Source organism: Cololabis saira, chromosome 17 (genome assembly GCF_033807715.1).
Source record: "Cololabis saira isolate AMF1-May2022 chromosome 17, fColSai1.1, whole genome shotgun sequence".
NCBI classification, from domain to species: Eukaryota; Metazoa; Chordata; class Actinopteri; order Beloniformes; family Belonidae; genus Cololabis; species Cololabis saira.
The window spans coordinates 29,712,104-29,736,664 of NC_084603.1; the positions used below are offsets into that span (position 1 = coordinate 29,712,104).

The 24,561-nt window shown below is 39.8% G+C and overlaps 2 protein-coding genes across 3 annotated transcripts; both read right to left on the reverse strand.

Annotated features, from left to right (window-relative positions):
• Positions 1-3,463: 3,463 nt before the first annotated feature.
• On the reverse strand, positions 3,464-10,624 carry aftphb (aftiphilin b). 2 transcript variants are annotated; one of them, XM_061745624.1, is made up of 7 exons: positions 10,562-10,624; positions 7,368-8,789; positions 7,037-7,203; positions 6,517-6,652; positions 6,300-6,356; positions 5,905-6,021; positions 3,464-5,794 (listed from the first exon to the last, which is right to left on the reverse strand). In XM_061745624.1, exons 2-7 carry the CDS (start codon positions 8,760-8,762, stop codon positions 5,696-5,698), a joined length of 1,971 nt encoding a protein of 656 aa, XP_061601608.1. In that variant the 5' UTR covers positions 8,763-8,789; positions 10,562-10,624; the 3' UTR covers positions 3,464-5,695. The 2 variants fall into 2 exon arrangements, with proteins under 2 accessions (XP_061601608.1, XP_061601609.1); XM_061745625.1 differs by lacking the exon at positions 10,562-10,624 and having other exon boundaries at positions 7,368-7,535; positions 7,655-7,951.
• Positions 10,625-12,161: 1,537 nt separating this feature from the next.
• On the reverse strand, positions 12,162-17,223 carry LOC133463641 (zinc finger protein 35-like). Its single transcript, XM_061745287.1, has 2 exons — positions 16,944-17,223; positions 12,162-13,783 (listed from the first exon to the last, which is right to left on the reverse strand). Exons 1-2 carry the CDS (start codon positions 17,140-17,142, stop codon positions 13,008-13,010), a joined length of 975 nt encoding a protein of 324 aa, XP_061601271.1. The 5' UTR covers positions 17,143-17,223; the 3' UTR covers positions 12,162-13,007.
• Between the last annotated feature and the right edge of the window lie 7,338 nt (positions 17,224-24,561).

Here is a 24,561-nt window from a genome sequence, read left to right on the forward strand (position 1 = left end):
TCTCTTCCTGATTCTAATCACTGGTCGTCATCAAGGTTTACACAACTCTGTTGGTGACACAGCCTTGTCTATCAGGGTTGTGTTGAGGCAGGAAACATCTAAACGTGCAGTAGACTGGCCCTCGAGTACCGGCTTGTGTGCACCCCTGGTTATGTATTTTAGGAGAATCTCAACAAAAGTAATAAACCAGTCCTGAAATCGCTCCACTGGCTTCCATTGAGTCAAAGGATGTTTAAAATCTTACTGCTGGCTGGTCGAACAACACTGAAAAAATAAATATAATGACATGTAAATATAACATATTTAAATCTGTGATATTAACAATTAAAAATGAAGTTTGTTGCTTTACATGAATACATAGTTTTGAACCTAATCTGCATTTGTTCAAAAAACAAGACATTGTGCATTTTTTCCTTAACAAGCAGTATTTATGTAATCCCAGGCAATCTTTTCATTTACACACAAACAACAAGCAATGATCTTGTTGTATTTACCTTTCCTTTAACCATTTTAATCTATTGGGCAGATTGGCCAACGTTTAGATGAAACATGCTTTATTTTTTTAAGTAGAACACCACAGTAAAACATATCTTGCTTGATCTACTTTAAAAAAAATTAAGGCAACTTTTTCACATGAGATTTTTATGTAGATCAAGAAAGACTAGTCTTTGTATAAACTACTTAATTTTTAGTATGTACAAAATTAATTTGCAAGTAAAGTCAACTTAATTTTGGTAAATAATGTCAACTTAATTTTGATAAATAAACTTAACACAATTAAGTTGACTGTATTTGCAAAATGTATTATTAATATACAAAAAAGGAAGTAGTTTATATAAAGACTAGTCTTTTTTATCTACATAATAATCCTGCAAAAAGTTTACTTATTTTTTTTAAGTAGATCAAGCATAATATTAGTTAATCATGCATACTTTTTCCCCAAATGACTGATGCATAAGTTAACATATTAAATAAAGTTCATAGTTACTTTGAATTAGCAATAAATTGCATGAGGAGAATTTGCAGCAAATGCATGAATGTGAGAGGAAGATAGTTTTAAGTTAAAACCAAATCTTCAACTGCAACTTGTGAAAATATCCTCTTAAGGATATTCTGTTTCTTTGCTGCCAGTTTAGGCTAAATGTAAGAAATTACCAGCAGGTGGAGTATTTGGACTAAAATAGGGAGACCATCAGCCGTTTCACTTATTGCTCTTAAAGCCCAAAGAGTATCTGAATAAAGTAGGACCTTTTGCTCAGTAATTACATTTTTTGTCCTTACTTTGATTAATTTCAAAATCTCCCACAAGTCTTTAGTGCTACATAAAGATTCGGTGTCGCTGTGGCTTTGGGGACCAGCATGCTTTGGGCACAACATGCAGATCTTGTTTTGCATGGACAGGTCAGGAAGTCCAACTATCAACCTGCCAGCTCTGCAATGATTTCTTCTCCTTACAGAAGTTTCCTGATTAATAACAACACACACAAACAGATAATAATACATATTCAAACATGTGAGCTGTGTGTAACTTTATTCTTTTCTTTTACTGAATACATTTTTTTTTAAATGATAGTATATCAGCTTGAAGGGCAGCAGACCTGACTGAGATGCTTGTCTTCTTGGTTTCAGACATCATGTGTCCCGTGAGTGGCTGTCAGTGATGCTGGTTTGCAGTTTACTGGTCAGTTTTGTACAGCTGTTGATCAGAATTGTTATATGTGAGAGAGAAAGATAAAACCATAATGGAAGAAGTGTCAGGAGGACCAACACAGCAGGAACTGCATCAGAGTGCTGAGTTGTTGCACAATTACATCATGGTAAACCTAGAGATCAGTCTATAAAATGTAGAGTTGTGTAGTTTCTCATGCTGAGCTGGAGGAGGACTTCTGCCTCCGCTGCTGCTGGATCTGCTCTCCTCCACAGGGACCAAAAGGATCCAGGCTGAATGCAGAACAGACAAGCAAGAAGCAAGGTGGGTGGATCTGTGAAGGGTCGCAGAGGTTAAACCTTTATTTATAACAGGAGATGTGCATGTGTGTGCAATTATAAACACAAGTAAGTGTACCATTTTAATGAATACTATGGAGGTATGGGATTGGCTGTTACTTGTTTGATTGTAGCATGCTGGAAATCTATTTTTACATTACTAAAATACGTTTTTCTGACATGTCATTACTTTATAGCAGACTTTACACTGTTGTTGGGTGGAAAGTTGGCATCACTGATGAGTGTAGTGCAAACACATTGCATAAACCCCTTTGCAGACCTTTTCTGCATCAGACTGTCTGTTGTCATATCAGGAGAGGCATCAACACATAGTTCACCTTTATGGTCTACTGCCAGTGTTTGTTATCAATACTAGCTCTGATTCTCCTGCTACGACCTTGTAGCATGTCTGCTGAGCGAAACCCGTAACTGTGTGTGTTCTGACTGATATTGACCGATTGATCCTCTGTTCATTTACTGTAAGTACTCAGTAGTGATGTCACAATGTACTGACAACCTGGAGGACACCAGCGCATCTCCGCAGAGTAAGAGAGTAAATAAGCAGGCCTATGCCCTCATAACCAGTTGGAAACGTTCCCAGTGCAAGGTATTCTACATACAAGGAAGAGAGAGGGAAAGACGGAACACTTGTATGACTGGCAGCCCTGCAGCACATGTGGAACCACCTGGCCTCCATCCTGGGAGCCAGCATGATTGTCCAAGGAGGTACCTTGGCTGAAAATTCAACCATCATTAAAGTCTGCTGTGCTGTGTTTAATGTGTTTAATAAAGTTCAACATGACAACTTTCAAAAAAAAAAAAAAAAAAATAAGCAGGCCTGATTAGAAGCAAAAATGTAAGCTATTTTAGTTTGAATTTACTATTCAACTGTTAACTTATGACAAAGAAAAGCATCAACTACTGTATATTTTTTTCATTGAAGCTATAGCCTGATGGGTGTCTGAGAGGAAGCATCTGTCTACAATTATATCCCCTTTTAATACGTTCCCATTTAATGTAATGCAAAATAAATCAGACAAACATAAGGGAATACTGAAATCATCAGTTTGTATATTATTTTTTTCTCTCCTCCTTCCCAAGATAATGCCCAGGCTATCAGCATTACTACACCCGATTCTTCTTTTTTCCATCGTTCCATCTTCACTACCAGAGGACCAGCTGACAACCAGCTGCAGATTTCTGAATCCTCTGCTAATAAGAAATACAACTTCTAAACTTGAGTACATCACTTTGTAGGACTTTCAGGGTTTCATATACTTTGGATATACATTAATTTGGCATGCAAATAAAAGCTAATGTTGGCAAAAACTTAACTTATTGGCGAGGCAAGGCAAGTTTATTTATATAGCACAATTAAATTATTGTATATATATGTATGTAATATTCAATAATTGTGAGATGATAGTGACCTGATACAATCAAGTTTAATCAAAAAACATATTCCTAGGTATAAAAGAACATTTTATTCCAAAGTCTTGCAGTTTAGTGGTCAGTACAAAGCAAAACTTTGACACAACTATGTGCTACTTGCTATCTGAAATAATAAAACAAATGTTATGTCCTTTTAAACACAAACAGAAAGCCAAAGAAATATATTGAAATGTTTATTTCAACTTTGCATTCAACCACATAAAAGTTGCAGTTTTGAATGAGATTTAAGATTGAAGAAAAGAAAACATGCCAAAGCAAAGAGATGATCAACAATTTATTTTTGTATTTACAAGACATTTCAGTCCCCACTGCAGTGAATAAAGTCTCAATTTTCTCAAAAAACTTCCCAAACAACACTATCAATCCAAAGATTATTTCGGGGAAAAAAAAAAAAAAAACAGTGAACAACTCTTTGATGATTGCTTCAAAAAAAAAAAAAAAAAAAAGGCACAACTTATGAGACTGAACAGTCATTTGTTAGTCTGAACTGACAAATGTGATAATTTAGATCCGTGGGGAAAAAAAAAGAAAAAAAAAGAGACCAATTATATCAAAATGAGGATATAAAGACACCGTCCTCTTGTGTGCACACATTTTTGCATACACTTTATACATGCATTATATGATAAAGTGCACAAGACCAAAAAAAAGGGGGAAACATCAAAGCAGCATAAAGTGACAGCAGAATTCACAACTGCAGCATTTAATTGGCTAATTTGTCTTTGCTTGTTTTAATTGAGAAATCTTGTAAATACTGATACATTCCTTCTTAGTTTGGCAATTACCATCAAAACATTTCAAAAAGACATTCACATCAGACAATAAATAATCTGAGTATATAAAGTGGATATTTTGTGTAGCTGACAGACTGGATCATTGTTTTCGATTTGTGCCATCAGTAAACATGTTTCTAACTGTTTCTTTTTCGTCACAGCACCAGAACAGCCTGCCCTCTACTGTTCACACTGTAGAACTACATCTTTCTCTTAATGCCAAGTCCATCGTTAGATAAACGCCTCATATCTATGTGCATATAAGTATCTGTTTTCCTCATTACCATTGCATTCATCCTGCATGCTACAGACCAACTTGTCTTCTCGCTTTTATCCTCTCAGTATTTCAGCAAAGCCTCACTGCATTTAGTCCGAAAAAAATGAGCACACAATTTCTCTGTTGTGACTTTCTTCAACACATGCAGCTGAAAATTGATGTTTGACAAAGTCTGTTTTTTATTTAACTTTCTGAAAAGCAAATGACAAAATAATAAAAACAAATTTAATTAAAAAAAAATAAAAATAAGCTAACTGTTAATGCAACTAAACTAAACGCTGATTTGATTTGATGAGAATAATTGTTACCTTCAACAACATAAACTAACTGCTGCAAAATATTATTTTTACTTCTTATTCTTGTTATTCTCAGCTCCTTTGTTTTGGATACTCACAAAAACAGAACCACTTGTTAAGTGCAATTCTTATTCTGAAATACAATTTATAAACACCATTTCATTTTATAAACAAAATGTTTTTAATTTCAGTTTTGAAATTAATTTAAATCATATCTATCCTAAAACTATGAAAAACTGTTGCACTTAACATTTCTGCACCGTTTCCAACTGTCAAAAGTCTAAATTAGGAAAGGGTTTGAGCAAAGAATGTGCGTTTACAAGTTTTTGTGTAGCAAAAACAGGCAACAGAAAAATCATCACATACACACACAATGTATGAACATGAGAAGTTGAACTATTTTCATGTCCAAGAAAGTCAAAAACAGAATGATAGTCTAAGCTTTATGGTTAGAAAGTTAAATACGTCAAGAACATAAAAGAAGCACAACAATGTGCACGTCTTTTCAAACAGGCTCAAACCACATAAGGTTTTGCATTACCACTTCAAGATGGACTTTCCAATTTTTTGTAATCATTTAAATGACTCATAAATAATGATATAAAAGTGCTCTAAAAAAAAAAGGGTTACAGTATGTGAAGATAGGGAGAGGAAAAAGGAAGAGACGCTCAGTGTTTTTCCTGTTACGGATTTTAAAAGAAATCCTATTTGGGGGTAAATTTGTCTACTTTTTCATCTCAACGTTGCCGTCTGCTGACAACAACATGACAAAAGTGGGAAAACACAGCAGCAAGTGAGTGAGTGCTGAAGAAACGCAGCACAAATCCAAAGAAGCAGAACATGCCTTAGAGGAGGCGAGCAGCTTTTTGGCTTTTTAGCAGCAGCGGCCACGTAGGGCACAGCTAGCAGTCTTACTTCCAGCCCCAGAAGTGCGGGACTCGGCGAGAGGACACGCCGCCCTGAGAGCTGCTAAGGCCACGGCTGCTCCAGTCCAGCTGGATCGAAGGAAGCTCACCCAACAAAGAGAGAAAAATCACCAACTTTAATAAAGAATTTCAACTGGAATGCATGCAAATATTCAGATTTGATATCCTTCTAAGTCAGGGAAAATAAGAAGTACCTGCACTGAATGTGCTGGGAGGTCCAGTTTGTCCTGGGGTTGCAGAGGTGCTGTGATCACCTTGTGTCCTGGTGAACAGAGCGCTGGCACAGAGTCTTTGGTGAGCTCAACCATCCTCTGGTGAATTACAAATATGGAATAAACATAAAAAACTAAGATACTAACTAAACTAAGGTTGCTAATAGTAACAGCCCTCAAAGCAACAACTGTAATGTAGATAAAACAAAAACAGCATGTTTTTGAAGCACCGTCAGTAGCTGAGTCATATCCAGATAAAAGTATTTTCTCTGGGTTGCTATCGTTCTACGATGAAGTCAGTCATCTTAAAACATCACTAAAGCTTCTTATCACTAAAAACAAGTCGACTTCATCCTCATATCCAGCACATGACTCACCAGACTGGATGCATAAGTTGACACGGTCACTGGGTGTTTCTTCATGCCAACCAACACCTTCCAAAAGGCAAAGACACAAAGTGAAAACAAACAAGATGAAGTATGTTTCAGCATATCGTAATCTCACAATGATAACACAAAAATGTTCGACATCTGAACCATTTCTAGCTTGTTGAGCTGGTTACTAGTCATGAATCACCACGGATACCAAACTTACAATATTCTCTGTGTCCACACCAAGGCACCCGAGTAGAGTTCTTTTACTATGGGAACCAGCCCACCGAAACTGCAGGCCAACTGAGTTGTGAAGGTCCGGGTGTAGCCACACCATCACCCGGTGAATCCTGAGAGAGCTGAGGAAGACAAAAACAAGCATTTTGTTTATTATACTTTATTTTAAAAAGGTGAGTGTGGTTGTGCCATTATTGCTGTCTGTTTGCACAACTGGGAAGTCTGAATCAGACGTTATTTTGGTATTAAATTAAAAAAATCTTAATTTCAAAAAGGGTAAAAGGCATTATTGTTCTTGATCAGACTGTCCCAGATCACGTTCAGATAGAATTAACATGAAATAAGCCTCTGGCTGGTTACAGGAGACGTTTCATTTCAACAAATCCAACAGCTCGAAATGGATTTCTACGGTTTTTTTTACCCACAATCCCTGGTTTTATGTCCACATAAACAACAGAAAACATGCTGGTAAACCTCCGACCAGCCCCAGACCTGGGAGTCCTCACCTCTGAGCACAGCTGAGTTCTGGGGTCTCCTGCTCACTCTTGGGGGGTTGCTGGAGTTGAAGTAAAGCACTGAGGTTGAGCAGCCCCTCCTCCCCTTCCACAGCTGGGACCGTCACCAGCGGGAAACTGGATTCGAGGAGCTGCTGGACACGGCAGGACAGCGACACCTGCCCAGAAAAACAAAAGATAGTTAATCTTTCCAACCTGAACCTCAATATGATGTTTCTCCAAAACTCCCTTTAAAGAGATGCGCACTTTACTTTCATTATATCCTAATTATGGATGCTGAAAATGACAGCGGTTGTGCTGTTGTGTGTGACATTTCTCCTACCTTACAATTGTTCCAACTCATATCTCCAAGCGTTCTCGTCATCTCTCGTTCCTTCTCATCTCCATCGGTCTGCAGGCTGCTGACTGGCTCCCTGAACTGTGACCAGGTTTTCCCCTCCGATGGTGCACTCTGGTCCTCAAAGTCCGCCCACAATCCTCCTCCATCCTCCTGCGTGGGTGCAGAGCAGAAATCTGCAAAGCTGTCACTCAGTGGGAGGGTTCCCAGAGTCTGCACCCCCACATCAGCTGATTGAACCGGTTCTCGGTCCCTGTGCTGCTCAAGAGTACCATCGTCTGCACATCTGTCTTCTGTATTTGTGCCAGCTTGTGACCGGCTGGAGGTAGAAGTAGTTTCCTGAGTGGCGTAGTGGTTTCTGTCTTGAGAATCCTTCTCCAACTCAGACAGACTGGGATTTGCCGCACAACGCCCCAGTTCTTCATCCTCATCATCAGTTCCATCATCTTGAGAAGTAAGGGATGATAAATTTAGTTCGTAATCTGCAGAACTTTCCAAATCTGCACTCTCAGTTGATAATTCATCGCACAAGGATGCCAGTGCATCAGATGTAGACTTGTACATACAGGTTGTCTGAGGGATGTTCTCTGTAATTCTCTGCACTTCATACGTTTGTAAAGACGTACAGCTACACCTCCTTTCCCCCTGAGTGTCTCCAGACATGTTGCAAGTCTCCTCAGCAGATGCTACCTGCAAAGCTGCTGCAGCTTCCTGAGGCTGATGGTGATCCTGAGGTGGTTGCACAAGTCCTGCATCTCCTCTTTCACAGTGCTTAACCATGACGCATACGTCTTCCTTTGTCTTGTATACGTGTTGGGACCTGGGCTCAGATTCCATAATAACCCCCTGTCTTGAATGCCTTGTTTGTTCCCCCCCGATGCGGATGTTTCCTCCCACGCTGCCGTCTGACTGTTCTGTGAAACCACAACACCAGGGGTGTGCTGCCTGCTCTCTGAAAACACTGAAATCAGCAAACCCTGCTTCCTCCTCCAGGGAACACGTGCCCAGAGAGGCACTAAGGGCCCTGGAAGCATAGTCTCCTTGAGTATATCCATTTACCAGTTGCAAAGACGACTTTGCATTGCAGCTTTGCCTTTCCACATCTGTGTAACCTCTGCCAGACCCCAGCTTCACAGTGGACACGTGTCGGGATTGTTCTAGTGGGGGATTAAAGCAGGAGTGAGGTTGGTGGGTTGCTGGTTTTACGGCCGTAGATGGCTGTCTGCAGGAGGATGGGGCCGCTGTGTCCTCAGCAAAGGCAAGAGGGGAGCAGGATATTCCCACAGAAAAGTCCCCAAACTCCTCCTCTGATCCCAAACCCCCATCGCCAACCCCTGCAGGGGGGTTGGAGGGATGCAAGGGCATGATGTCAGGCTCCATAGATGCTGTCTAGCAGGACTCATGCGTCTGGTGGAGAAAGTGAAAGGAAGAGAGAAATCAGGCCACTGGGGAGTACACATTTTAAATATTCAAAACTGGCACCAAGTTCACTATTGCTAAGGCCCTCAGACACATATCATATGAAAGTGGATTTCAATGATTGTGTATTTGTGAGGACATTACCAAATGGACAGAACAATAAGTCAGATTTGGAGGAACTTTCAACATAAAATCTGGATCTAGTAAGCTGCACATACATACATACATACATACATACATACATACATACATACATACATACATACATACATACATACATACATACATACATACATACATACATACATACATACATACATACATACATACATACATACATACATACATACATACATACATACATGACTGTCTCAGAAAATCAGAATATTGTGATAAAGTTTTTTATTTTCTGTAATGCAATTAAAAAAACAAAAATGTCATATATTCTGGATTTATTACAAATCAACTGAAATATTGCAAGCCTTTTATTATTTTAATATTGCTGATTATGGTTTACAGTTAAGATTAAGATTTGAGATAGGATATTTGAGTTTTTTTAAGCTGTAAACCATGATCAGCAATATTAAAATAATAAAAGGCTTGCAATATTTCAGTTGATTTGTAATGAATCCAGAATGTATGACTTTTTTTTTTTTTTTTTGTAATTGCATTACAGAAAATCACAATAATCTAATTTTCTGAGACAGTCCTGTATACAAATAAAACTATATTCTAGCACTGGCGTGACAGCAGCTGTGTCACTGGACTCCCACCAGTCTGACCAGCACTGATCCAGCTGGACCTCCTATATGATTTTGTGCTTGTGTTGTTCTCTCAGATGTAAGTCGCTTTGGATAAAAGCGTCCGCTAAATTACAGTAGTAGTAGTAAAAATTGCATGCAATCTTCAAAACTTTGCAAAAAAACAAACAAAAACAAGAGCTGGTGCTGGCTTCTGCTGAGCTCAGAGTCTCTGATGGCTATTAATAATTGAGGAACTGAGAACAACTTGCACATGACTGTTCCGCATGGCAGCAATATGTGCACATGTCTCTGGGGCCGGGGGGTAAACAATAATTACATTCAGACATCCATGTTGAATTAACAGCTGTTTTTCTCCCCCCATCACATGTTAAACCTGAATTATGATTCTGCGTTAAATCGACGCAGAGCCTACGGCGTAGGTTACGCGGCGACGTGCACCGTACGGCGTAGGCTCTGCGTCGGTGTAACGCGGGACCATAAATCAGCCTTTAGTGGGAGGAAGTGTCCCACTCAGGAACCTACAGATCATCCTGTACCAGCCGGTCCAGCCTGCAGCCACTTCAGGTGGACGGATTAACGCTCTAATCCTCACTTCAAACACCGCATAATACTGCTGTAGTAACACACTAAAGCAGCCTTTTCTCCCTCTTTTAATAAGTAATGATAAACCCAGCAAACGTCCTCTCTTTTCCTCTGTGTCCTCAAACCTGCAGACAGGTGATCAGACTAGTGCAGTCATGACTGGACCACACGGTTAATGGTCTTAACTCCAGAATAAATGCATGTTAGTGCAAAGATGGCTGCCCCGGATCATTAATGTTATAAAAGTACAAACAGAGAGATAATGTTGTTAACGTGAGGGCAGATGATAATCCCGCCCCACCAGCAGCTAGCTCCTCCTGCAGCCGCACAGACCGTCGTTTAAACGCAGATAAACTCTGTCACCGCTTTTAAACTCAGCCAGCTAGTAGTTATAGATACTAGATGTTACTTTACCAGCAGATATCTCTCGGTGTGTCCGCTCCCTGCCCAGGGCTCCATCTTCTCTGTCGCTCTCCATGGAGCTGCACCGAGATGCAGGAACACGAAGAGGTCTCACTCCACTTCATTCCAGGGGTTACTTATAGACAGAGGCAGCTGCAGAAACAAAGCTGCAGACGAAAGAAATTAGAAGTTGATCCTGAACTGGATCGTTTTTGAACTAGTCTATCACCACCGTAAAAAACAACACCCCCCGGATAAACCAGAACTGCTGACAATCGACTGATTTACTTTAGTATGAAGAGTGACACATCTGTACAATAGATGATCTTTGTCTATGTCCAAATTGCTGGGGACCAATACTGCCCCCAAACGGTCAGATTTGGCACTACATCAGACTTTGTTTTCAGTTTCAGAATCAGAATCAGATTTTATTGGCCAAGTTTGAACATTGCCCGACAAGGAATTTGACTCCGGTAATTTAGCTCACTGTACCCAGATTTAAAAAATAGCAAACAGTAAATAAAACAAATGTGGCTCTTATTAACATATATACAATTAAAAAACTGAAAGGTGCAGCAGTATGAGGTAGGCTCTAAATAACATATGTACAATTTTTAAAAGTGAAAGATGCAGCAGGTGCAGCAGAATGAGGCAGCCGCAGACATGATCATTGTTGGTGCATTTTTACAGCACGTGATAGTGCCATTAAATTACTGTTATTAAGATAAGATAAGATAATCCTTTAATAGTCCCACAGAGGGGAAATTATTATCATTGTTATTATCATTGCACGGTGATGGATTTCTCTGAGACTCTATTAATTGTGAGAGTTCATCAGAGCAACAGCTTGGGGGAAGAAACTGTCCTTGTGTCTGGAGGTTTTAGCGTACAGTGCTCTGTAGAAACAAAAAGCTAAAAAGTAGCAGAGAGCGAAACAATGTGGCGTGGATATTCGTAGTTAATTCTTCTGTTTTAAAATAAAGGATCAAACATCGTCTTGGATATTGCATAATAATCGATATTACTATTTGCAACTGTCAATTATATGATTTTTTGATGCAAGCTGCATCAAACAATTGTGGAACAATTTTAGAAAAAAAACGTTTAACATAAAATTGTGAAAATTGCAAAGACTCCACCCTCCTCAGTGTAGTTTATGTTATCATCAAAACCGTCAGAGAACCAAGAGGAATCTGTGTGCAATCAACGAAGGTCTAGGTTAAAAGTGGATGGCCATGATCTTTGGGCCCTCAGGTGAGCCCTAAAGAATGGAGCAGTCCTCTCCTTAAACTGCAGCAACTGGTCTCCTCACTTTCCAGATGCCCCAGTTCCCAGAAGAAGAAAGGATGCTGCACCCCGATAAACATCACTCTGTTACTTTTTGAGATGTTTTGCTGCCCTAAAATTAAAAATTAGCTATTTCTTTCTCAAAATGTCAGTTTCAGCATGTTCTATCAAGGGAAAATATGTATTTATGCGTTTTTGCAAATCATGGCATTCTGTTTCCATTTTCCACGGCATCCCGACTTCATTGGAATTGTATAAGAAAGAGCGCAAAAACACACCAGAGTGGCCAGAAATCAGATATGTTCTTTGCAGAGTCTTCCAAAGAGTCAAAAAGAATGGATGAACACCAAATAACATAAATTCACTCAGCAAAAACACAAAACAAGTGCAAAATAGTAATAATTAACGCACACACAACTGCATGGCTCCTGAAATGGTTGTAATTAAACTCACAACTTAACAGTCACCAATTTATCCTTTTTCCCAGTTGAAGAGATACATAACAGGCAGTAACAGGAATTAAAACACACAGGCTTTTAACTGTTAAAAGATGAATAACATTATTTCACAGTTACACCTACAAATGGTATCTGAAATTGAATAAGCTATTAAAATAACAGCGAATAAGCAGTTTGTATAAAAATGCATCTGCAAAACCTGGCAAAAAAAAGGAAAATAGAATCACCACTTTCAGAGAACATTAATTAAGCTTCATATTACCAAATTATTCTGTAAAATATCCTTTAAAAAACTGCACAATTTAATCCCAAATTTAAAGATCATGTAAAATAATGATGGAATCACACAATCATTAGGGCTAAATCATGGAATTGCTTTGTAATATGCACTTAAATTATTAAAATATAATCAACATGCAAACTTGTCTGTTGTCTCCTTTCCGACCTTAAAGCAGCTGCAACAGAAAACATGGCCCCAACAAGAAAACCATCACCTTAAACAACAGGATTATAAAACCCATCCAAGACAGTAACTCAACACAAAGTTTGGAAAAAAAAAATACAATGCATTACACATTTTCTTTTTAAAGTCAGTTTTAAGTTTCAGTTATGAAAAAAAGTCTTGTTTTTTTTTTTTTTTTAAACAAAATGAAACAACTGATTGAACATGCTCCAAACATGGTGATTCAATGTATTCATTTGCCACAAGCAAATTATTTCCTGGCGTCGTGGATCCTCACGTGCACCTTCAGGTTTGCAATGGTGTGAAATTTCTTGCCGCAACGCAAACAGCGAAACCTTTTCTCCCCGCTGATCTCTGCTGGGTCCAAAGCCTGTTTGGAGCATGTTTTTAGATGATAGGAATGTGCAACCATTTTGCCACAGGAATTGCAAAAATACGGCTTTTCCCCCGTGTGCTTCCTCATGTGAACCCTGAGATTTGAATTCTGGGTGAAGAATTTCCCGCAGAAAGGGCACCTGTGTGGCTTTTCCCCCGTGTGGATCCGTAAGTGCAAAGCCAGACTGTCTCTGCGAGCAAACTCCTTCTCACAGTTGGGACATTTGAAGGCTTTCTCTCCCATGTGAAACTCATCCATGTGCCTGAACAGATCGCAGTCCCTACCGAAAGAGCAGCCGCAGAAACGACAAGCCCTCTTGTCCTGAACCTGTTCGTGGTGCAAGAAAGCCGCATCGAGGCGACTGGGACCACAGTAGGACGAGGTGGAGCCATTATTCCCAATCCACTCTTCATCATCGTTGTTCAGAGTCACAGTGATGGAGCTGACACTTGGGAACAGATGGCCCTCCGTCTGGTTCACAACACCTGTCTCGGGTTCATAATGTGTAACTTTGACCTCCTCTGACGAGTCCTCGTCCAGGTCTGGGATGATGCAGAGATCCACCTGCTCCTCCTTCACCTGCTGATGCTCCTTGGTCTCCTTTTCCTCCTCAATGGAAAGCTCTGGCTTCTCTGAATCCGACTGAGGGTCTAAGAGACAGAAAACACGTCTTGTGAGTAATCCAGAACATCTACAAGACACATTTTAGAGATGCATTTTTAATACTGTAGTTTTTCCAGCCTTCAAGTCACATGACTAAATTATCTCTAAATTATCTAAATTATCTCTAAATTAAATTATTATTATCTAAGTTATTATATATCTAAATTATCTTATATCCATCTGCTGGACTGGACTTTGAAAGCGAAGCATTTCCGGTTTCCGGTTTGAATCAGTAGTGAACTTCCAGGGCTATTTTCTTCGTTTATGTGATTTTTTTTGTTTTTGTTTTTTGCACAATAGTTGTCCTTATTTCTTTGATTTACTGTGACCGGAAAAAGTCGGATAAACCATTCAGAAAAAGATCGCTAACTAGTGGCCGCGGGGGGTACTGCACCGCGACCAAACGGAGTAGAAGGGTTCAGCACGGCGTCACGGCTGCGGCGTGTGCTCTGCGTTGGTGTGACGCAGAACCATAACTGAGCCTTAACTCAACTCATCCCAATCTCCGTTCCCCAGCACACCCACAAAACTAGACATAAACACCTTATTATAGGGAAAAAATGTAAACTTGTGATAAAATTATGAGTGTTGTGTGTCGGGGACCACAGATTTGGAATGAGTTCAATGATGAGCCTTAAAAAGTCACAGTCCATCTCCATATTCAAACGGCAGTTAAATAATCAATTGTTAAGTTCATATATATAAATGTACATTCCGGGATCACAAAATGTTTCATGTTAAGTGTTTGTAATGTGATATGTTGTATGTAAGTGGTAGTCTAGTATAATGTGCATGTTGTATTGGGGTCAATGATGTGAAGCCTATATTTTCTGAAAAAGAGATTTTTTTTCAATTTAAAAAAGGTTTAAATGGATAAGAAAATACCAGATATATAAACTACCTGTCTCACATATGGACTCACTTGAATTTTACAAAAAATACTAGTTATTTGGGATTTTGCTGTTGTTTTAAGCGTCAACTTGTTTTGAAAACTTTTTTTTTAAATCACTCTAAATGTTTTTAAATCAATCTTCTGCCTTATATGGCATGATTTCCGAAGTGTCTTGTAGTGTGTAAGATTGCAACACATTTGTATTTATATTTCCATCATAATATAGATACAAAGTTTGACTGATGATGTCCATTTTATGTAATATCATGTGGCGCGACCATTAAAAAAACAACCATTTTTGTATAATACTGAAAAGTTGTAAAAAAAAAAAAAAGATGTCAAGATGTTAAGGAAATTAATGTATTTTAATATGAATCATGGTTGCACCACATGACCTTTTTTTTTTTTTCCTCAAACATATTTTTATTGATTTTTCCCACAAAAATAGATGCACATACAAAGACATGGCAGAACTGTGAAATGCTCAGGCATCCAAGCCCCCATTGTAGCCCTCCCACCACCCCCCACATACAACAAGTCAGGTTGCAGATCAAAGGTAAATGCTGTGTAACAGTAGATGGTACATCATTCCTGGAGCAATAAAAAACAAAATCAGTAGCTGGAAGTCAGGTTTCAGTTCAAGGCGAGTAATGAAGTGAGCAGCAGAAAATACATAGAAGGGAAGCAAATTTATCTCCAAACATACACTAAATAATGTATTTAAAGAAGGAAACCATAATAATGTTAATATTAAGGGGATTTAAGTAGGGATGGTGCCATTGGTCTGAAAGTGTTCTAAGAAAGGCCCCCACACCTTATGAAATTTGTCTTTCAAGTTATGGATGGAATAGTATACCACATGACCTTTTTTAAGGCTAGTGCCAATTCATCTTGACAAAAAACTCAAAAAAATTGACCTGTTGAAAATCCTTATGACCCATTGTTTTGTGTGTATTAAGTGCAAGTGTATGTATGTATTCCTGTCTACTGTATTTATGTTCATTGGCTCCTACCATAAGCTTTTGTTAGCTTCTCCAGGAGACCAATTCACATGTGTGAGTGTGAATAAAATCAAATCAATCAGGGGTGCAGATCCGATGTCAGGATTGGGGGGGACACCAACGTGATTTTAATTTTTAATGTTTAGTCAATATGCAACTCATACCATGCCATAAATTGGTAAAGGCTCGCCAAAAAATATTGCACAGGGAATCATTTATTGTGCTTACCTTTCTTGATTATTTGTCCTAAACAGCCAACAGTGTGTGTCACTGCTTACTTAACTGTTATATTCCTAAATCATAATTTTAAGGGTTTTGGTCATGTAGTGTCTACTCATCTCAAATTCTTCTCACCATCTTCCTTTTATCCTATGGGACTACTTTATGCACGATCAATTGATATATGGATGAAATATGGAGCCCTAAACAAGTTGTTTAAACTAACTGATCATGTTTTAACACAGTTATGGTGGTAAACAGTTCTAAAAAAAAAAAAGGACCCATTGCTCAGAGCCTCTGCTGTCACTGCTCTTGTCAAGTTGAAAAAAAAAAAAAAAAGCTCCGAGGCACACCGGGAGTCAGCGACAAGTAAACGTGTTTATGACAGATAACACTACACAAATACACCCATCCTAACAGGTATATGATAATCCATTGATCCACCAATTGATTATTGAAAAGGCTTCGTTGAAAACAGACGCATACGACCGGGAGGAGGCAGGAAAACAGTGGAGAAGTGAGCCACATGTTGGCTATGGGCAGGTACGAATGTAAAAAGAACGTTGACAAAAAGTCATTGTCGAGCCCGTTAAAAATTTAAAAAATATTAATTCAGACTAAAAAAAAAATGTATGGAGTAGCAATACTTTGATTCTGTACACCTCAAAACGCACCGTGGATGTATTATTTTTTTAGAAATATATTTTTAATAAATATTTTACATATTCAACCTTTAAGTCTGAAAATACATTTGTTCAATTTTGAATAATTTAGGGTATTTTTATTGTTGGGGACAATTCATGTTTTTCAGAAATTGGGGGGGGACATGTCCCCCCTGTCCCCCCCGGGATCTGCACCCATGCAATCAATCAATCAATCAATCAATCCTGTAGTTTTTCCAGCCTTCAAGTCACATGACTTCCCCGGAGTGAGCGATCAGTGATTTGACAGTCCCACACAGATCTGATGACCAGCCTGGAGGCCGTTCCTCTGCAAACACACACACACACACCCCCACCCCCACACAGCACCGACCTGTCCGGGACAGGAAGATGCGCGGCTGCAGGACGGTGAGCTGCTCGATCTGCTGCCGCAGCTGCAGGATCTCGGACCGGGACCGCACCACCTCCTCCTGGTAGTCCACTATCGTCTTCTCCACCAGCCCGAAGATCTCGTCCGCAGCCGCGGCCAGCCGCTCGCTGACCAGCAGCCGCAGCTGCTGCTTCCCCAACATGGCTGTGAAAACACAACTAAACCCCCCGGGCCGGCAGGACGGAGCTGTGGCCGTGAACCTGAGACAGGAACAACGCGGTAATGTGTGGAAACAAGAGAGAACAATGTGACTTGATGGGTTCTGCACGGAGCATTAGCGCCCCCTGCTGCGGCGGAGGACACGGCATCTTTGCGCCACATGAAAAAACTCTAATAGAGGAAATTATTATTTATTTATTTATTTTTAAATTTGACAACGGATATTGAGCAGCATTAACAGGTTTGACTTTGACCAGGTGTCTAATTTCTAAAGGGCTAAACGCACTGCAACGGCCTAATGCGTCTCAGTTAAAGGAGCATGAGGCAGGATTGACGCAGGATTTATGAAAAAAAATCCATATATACGTTTTAAGTTTTCTAGTAATAATGTCAGATGAAGCGTTCCAAACCAAAAAGAATGATCCCTCTAGTGTATCTCTCCGTTGCCTTGAACAGGCTGTGTGCTGCAAAATGTGCTGCAATTCGGGGTCCGAATTTCCCGCGCTGTCCTGCGGATGTGACGTCAAATGACGCTGCATGCGCTTTCTCCCCGTTCTCCCGTGCCGGCTTCGCTGTTGGCTGCAGTACCCCCAACGGCCGTCGTGGTGAAGGGTGGCGCTAGAGAGTCTCATTTCTTAAAACGAGCCTCATGCTCCTTTAAGGAAAACGACTTCAAGTACAGAAACGATTCAAATTCACAAACTCAAAACGAGGTACAAAAAGAGAAGACAAACCTGCAGGGGGCGCTCTCAGCGTAACAGCTCAATGGACAGACACACGGGATGTAGAGAGAAACTGAACAGCTGACTGTAACGTTAAAATATAATAAAGAAACGTCTCGTAATGTACAGCGTTGTACAGTGATATAAACCACATTATATCACATTACCGTTCCCGCTGTAATGTTTAAACCTGTTGTGACCCAATTAGCCACGGTGGTGAATGGAACCTTAGATGAATACTTCTTTACACGCACCTTATTGTTTGTTTGTTGTTGCTTCGCCGATCTTCTCTCTCTCTCTCTTTATTGTTGTGGGATGTTGTTTTCTTTACAGTTTATAACATTTAATAAAGTGTTTAACATACGTGCTGCGTGCTGCGTGCTGCGTGCGCACACCTGTGTCTATTTATCACCTAATTGCGTGACGTGACCCATTACCAAGGGTTTTGCTGCCCCCTTGTGGCTTGGTAAATAAATAACACCCAAAATTAACTTACAACCAAAAGAAACCAAAAACACCCATATTGGCTCCAACAAAACCATTGATGTAAACACTGTGGTTCAGTCAGCTGTTCGGTCTCTCTCTACATCCCGTGTGTCTGTCCATTGAGCTGTTACGCTGAGAGCACCCCCTGCAGGTTTGGTAACTGGTTATGAAGCGTTTTTCTTCTGAAGATGGTTTCTCGTTTTATATCGTTTTGTGCTTTGCATCGTTTCTCTATTTGCAGCGCGTTTTATGCATTCGTCTTCGTTTTTTGCAGCACGTTTTTTCATTTGCACCACGTTCCTCTTTTTGTACATGTGTGAATTTGAATTGTTTCTGTACTTGAAGCCGTTTTCCTTAACTGAGACGCATTAGGCCGTTGCAATGCGTTTGGCCCTTGTCGGCCACCGTAAATTTCCATATCTAGATCCATTGGCAGGTTGATGTCAATAAATTAAAGCAGCACAATGTAACTTTTCCACCTTAATATAATATTTCCAGAGTCATTGTGATGGTACATCAACTTCCAACAGGTTTAATGACACCTCTGTCATGGTCTGAGGGGTCTGTATCGCCTTCACTGGCACTATGTAACTTTGAGGAGCATGGTAGGAACCCTGCCACACTACTGGTAAAGCACTACCGCTTTTGTCCAAAGGAGCCGCCAAACTCAACAAAAGCTGAAAGTTACGTTGTGCTGCTTTAAAAGCAACAGAAACAATTAAGATAAAACACAGTGAATAGTAGGGGTGTAACAATATATCGTGCCACGAAATTTCACGATACAAAAACGCCATGAAACGTGTCGTGGAGGTGACAAGGTGTATCGCGATATTGGATTATTAATATTAATCTATTGTGTTGACTAGAAACGCGCATCCGACCACGCGTGGCGACGACGACGGCGCCTCGACCCGCGGACCAAAATCTTACTCCGCTCAGAAGAAAGTAGTACCTTTTTTGCGGTCCCGATCACGGGACTCTAGCGGGGTTTTGAGCTCTGAACTTTTAAGTCTGGTGTAGAGTTAAGCCTTACCTTATTAAATTAAATCTTTTTCGGGTCGTGAGTAGGATAAATACGGGAAAACTTCTTCCGAGTTGGAGTGTACTTTAATGTCCCTCAACAGTGTAGGAGGAGCATCAACACAGCACCTAGTGCCGTACTGTGCCGTATCACTCCGCCCAATCTAAAACATATTAACAACTACAGATAAACTGACTAGTGTCATTATAGTCCCTGATTTAGAGAATATAAAGAATATATTTATAAAATAATGAACCCTGAATTACCAAAATAACCTTCTTAACAAAAATAAATCTCCTCTTACACTTATAAGGTGAGCATGAATCAATCTTTTTTATGATGTAAAATTGTATGTAATTATTTACTTTTATTTACATTACATTTCTGGAAAAGAAAAAAGTCAAATCATACATGAGAGAAACTATTCAGTTTGTGGCTAAATATTGTTACTTGTATGAAACTGAAGATGCATAATGTAAACCTGACATTTACTTTTAGTTCAGTTTGTGGAAAATGGTTGGCCTGGCTTTCTCTTTAAAACTTACACAGTTATAAAGCATTACAAACTGTAACAATAGGGCAAACGTACAGCATTGTTTTGTATTTTGTGTCTTTTAAATAAAAGACAATTTTTTCAAGTCACATGTTCCTCATTCAAGGTTGTTAAAAAAATACTGCTATAATATCGTATCGTATCGTTATCGTGACCTCAATATCGTGTATCGTACCGTATCGTGAGATTAGTGTATCGTTACACCCCTAGTGAATAGTAACAACAAAAAAGTTTTTAAAAAAAGCAACATGCAGCAGGCCATACACAAAATAGTAATGCAGAAGTCGAGACTACAAAAACTTATTGCAGCAAATGTGAAGAGCTAGATTATATTGCATACTATTCAAATTAGTGGTGGGGAAAAAAATCGATATTGCAATGCGCTCTCTGTCGCAATAAATAATCGATAAACTGACGGCAAATATCAATATTTTATTACAACACATAATGGATTTACGCGGTTGTCACCGCACTATTGTTCAAGCACTTCAATTTGTCCAGCTGTTCAGTGTTTACATTTACAAGACTAGGAGGCAGTGAGGTACTATGCAAAATTAAGTTGCTTAATGACTTTTCAGTATTAGAAACAAAGCAGTGCACTGTCCTGGTTTATATAAAACATGTTATTAATGTTCATGCACTTTAATTTGTCCAGCTGTACGGCGTTTACATTTACAAGCCTAGGAGGCAGTGAGGCTCTATACAAATGCACTTTCTTTGTACATTGTATGAAGTTTTGGCATTGAATAAATGCATAACCACAGACGTTTTCCTTTTTATGAGTATTTTTTCTTTTTCAGTCACATATATTGTGATATATGGTTGATGATATTTCTTACAATATATCGAATATCGTAGATTTCGTGTATCGTGATATTATCGTTATCGTGGGCCACGTATCGCGACAGTATTGAATCGTGAGTTACCCGTACCGTCCCACCCTAATTCAAATATTATATTATCAATCAATCAATCAATCAACTTTATCTCTATTGCACTTATCACAGATAAAAATAATAAAGTGCTTTACAATAAATAGTGGAGCAGGATAAAAGAAGAAGTATAAAACAAATTAATAACATAAAAAAGAAATAAAAGAGAAAAATAAAACCAAGTTTAAATAATTGCAAAGTCAAGGTTATTCAATCAACTAAACAAGAAACTTTAAAAGAGTCAGCACTGTTGGTCAGGCGCATAGAGAGAGGAAGAGCGCTGGACTGAAAAGCATGACCTCCTCTATACATATTGGGATCTAGGGATAAGTAATCAGTACAAGGATGTTAAAATCAATTTGTTGCTTTACTCGCAGCCAATGTAAAGAAGATAAAATATGGGTGAAGTGGTTCCATCTATGAACTCCAGTTAAACGCACAATTTCTACACAATTTTGCTCAGATGGTTCACGGCATACATGACACAAAACCTGCTTGGGGCAATAATCAGAAATTTACATCACCCTAATATAATAATAACAATAATAATAATAATAATAATAATAATAATAATAATAAAATGATAATGTTATTTTTTAATGCACCTTTCATTAAAAGAAATCTTAAAATGATAAAAAGACTTCTTTAAAGGACCCTTGGAAATTTAAGAAAGATTAAAAGCCTCTTTAAAAAGAAAAGCCTTTAAGTGCTTAAAAGGAGCATGCGGCTCCTTTTAAGAAATGAGACTCATTAGCGCCACCCTTCGCCACGACGGCCATTGGGGGTACTGCAGCCAACAGTGAAGCCGGCAAGGTAGAACGGGGAGAACGCGCATGCAGCGTCATTTGACGTCACATCCACAGGAGATCGCGGGAAATTCCGGTCACAATTGCAGCACATTTTGCAGCACACAGCCAGTTCAAGGCAACGGAGAGATACACTAGAGGGCTCATTCATTTTGGTTTGGAACGCTTCATCTGACATTATTACTAGAAAACTTAAAACGTATACAATTTTTTTTCATAAATCCTGCCTCAATCCTGCCTCATGCTCCTTTAAAAGAGGCCACTGTCTGGGGGGTCCTCAGGTTGCTGGGAAGGGATTCCACAGATGTGGCGGAGAAGAATGACTGGTCTTTCATGGTGTGGAGCTTGGTTTTGGGGGTGTGAAGGAGGTTCTGCTGTGAAGAGCATGTGGGCCGGGTTGACGTTTGCTGACTGAGGAGTTTTGTTAATATGGTATGTGATGAGTGCGAACTTGTAAGTTATTCTTGAAGTGATGGGAAGCCAGTGTGTATTGTGGGTTGGGGTGATGTGTACAGGCTTTTTTGCCTTGACCAGAATCTGTGAGGCACTGTTTTGGATGAGTTGAAGTTTGTTCATGCTATTCCTTACAATACCAGTGAGGAGGGCATTACAGTAACTCAGCCTGGAGGAGACAAAGGCGGGGATGAGCTTCTGGGCATCAGATGCAGTGAGGGTGGGACAGAGTCTGGCAATGTTCTTGAGGTGGAAAAGGCAGGATTTAGATGTTTAATGTGGTTTTCGAAGGTGAGGCGAGAGTCCAGTTTCACACACGGTTGGTGACAACAGATGACAGGGGTGTATATTCTGTCCAACCATAGTTAAGGTGGTTATGGAAGATGACAGGGCCTGGTGAGGGGTGCTTATTAGTTTCAGATTTAGAGCAGTTTAGTAGAAGGAAATTGTGACTCATCCACCCCTTTATCTCCTCCAGGAAGGTGTTGAGTATTGAGAGAGGTGACGATGATGAAGATAGCGGTGATGATAACGATGACAGAGCAGTGGAGGGGCTTTGGTGGGTCCTGATGTACAACTGAGTGTCATCGGCATAACAGTGAAATGAAATTCCAAACTGATTGATAATACGACCAAGGGGGAGCAGGTACTCTATATGATGAACAGCCGAGGGCCAAGGACAGAACCTTGAGGGACACCACAGGTGACAGGGAGTGTTTGACACCTTGCAGTGCCATGGTGACAAAGTGATTCCTCCCAGGGAGGTAGGATGTAAATCAGATTAATTACTGAGGTGTTTGAGGAGAATGACATGGTCAACAGTAAAAGCAGCTGTAAGGTCAAGGAGGACCAGGGAACCAGAGCTGTTTCAGTGCTGTGTGAGAAGCGGAAACCTGATTCAAACTTTTCATACATGTCATGTAAATGAAGATGATCCTGAAGCTGAGCAGCAACAACCTTTTCCAGTAAATAAAAGCGAGGTTGGAGATCAGCCTGTAGTTGGCTAGGATTTCCGGGTTTGATGGCATCTACTTTGAGTGCGGATGGATGGAACATGGCCAGACTGTAGGGAGGTTTATTATTGGAGTGATGAGAGAACTTATGGCAGAGAGGTTTGATTTAATCATTGTTGTGGGAAGGGGGTACAGGAGGCAGGTGGATGGTTTCATTTTTCTGATAATGACTTCTGTTTCACTCTGTGAAACCTCATTGAACTGTTGGAGGGGGCGAAGGGCTGTATACTGTGAGAAAGATGACAGTGGAAGAGAGGATGAATAACTGGAGTGATGGGAGTGAAGAGTGTCAATTTTGGCCTTGAAGCCGATGAGAAATGTGTTGCACCAGTCCTTTGAGTTTCCTGAGTGTGTTTGAGGTTTAAGGAGATGATTTATTGTAGAAAGAAGCTGTTTGGTATTTCCAGGACTGCTATTGATAATATTTGAATAGAACCAGGACCCTTGAGTGTGAATATCACAGGAATAGATGGTTTGAAGTGGCAGTGTCTCTGATCTTTAATCAACCCAAAAGGGCATGCCACACCTCTCTGCATTGACCTTCACTGGCAACCTATGGCTTCTCAAATCAAACACACTCACCTACAAAAGTGACTTCTGGGTCCACACATTTGTAAAGGCCGATGCGACCTTCAGGTGTTTTGTTCATCACAAAAGCACCAACTGGGCATGTCGTCTGTTCACACAAGGCGATCTTAGTTAAGACTGTTCTCCTTCATGGTTCCTCTATGGTGGACGCAGTTACCAGTTGCAACGACTTTTCTTCCAGGAGTGGCTCTTATCCTAACCTACTTTCTCTCAACTTTTCAACCCACACCTGAATGCTCTTGTAACTGCACTTACTCTGTAATTTACTGTGGCTTGATTGTTTAGATAGAAGCGTCTGCTAAATATAGTATAATGTAAAAGACCAAATTTCCATTTTATCTCTCGCCGCCATTTCATGCATAATCTGTACCTGATTATTTTAAGTCAGGGTCAGGGGGGCTCCGCAGAAGCTGATCCCATCTCTCCTCAGGTGAAAGGCAGGGGAACACCCCTGGACAGGTCACCAGTCCATCACAGGAAGTGTCATATTTTCAGCACCAAGCTAAAAGGCTGATTTATAGTGGCACATACTGAAGAGACAGATGGAGTATTGGATGACTCCACCACCCAACTGAGGCTGTTATGAACAAAGCTGATGATTGAAAATTATGGGGTTTTTTTTAACTGTTCTTATTATAACAGATCAAAAAGCACAACTTCTTTTTGCGTATTCTTCATGAACAATTTTTAATTCATGCAATTAAATAACTGCCAGTAAAATAATGTGCAAAGACATCATGAACTTGTACCTGCCTGCTTTGTCATCCATGTGACTGTTCAATGTTGATAATCTGAGCATTTAAAAATCAAGCCAGTGTCCAATCGAGG

Excerpts from the sequence above, each read along its gene's own strand:
- LOC133463641 (XM_061745287.1), bottom strand. The coding sequence starts at position 17,142 with ATGTTGGGGAAGCAGCAGCTGCGGCTGCTGGTCAGCGAGCGGCTGGCC. Across the intron at positions 13,784-16,943 it reads CATCTTCCTGTCCCGGACAG|ACCCTCAGTCGGATTCAGAG; the intron begins GTCGGTGCTGTG and ends TCTGTCTCTTAG.
- aftphb (XM_061745624.1), bottom strand. The coding sequence starts at position 8,762 with ATGGAGCCTGACATCATGCCCTTGCATCCCTCCAACCCCCCTGCAGGG. Across the intron at positions 6,357-6,516 it reads GTGTGGACACAGAGAATATT|GTGTTGGTTGGCATGAAGAA; the intron begins GTAAGTTTGGTA and ends GCCTTTTGGAAG. Across the intron at positions 6,022-6,299 it reads CAACTTATGCATCCAGTCTG|AGGATGGTTGAGCTCACCAA; the intron begins GTGAGTCATGTG and ends GTAATTCACCAG.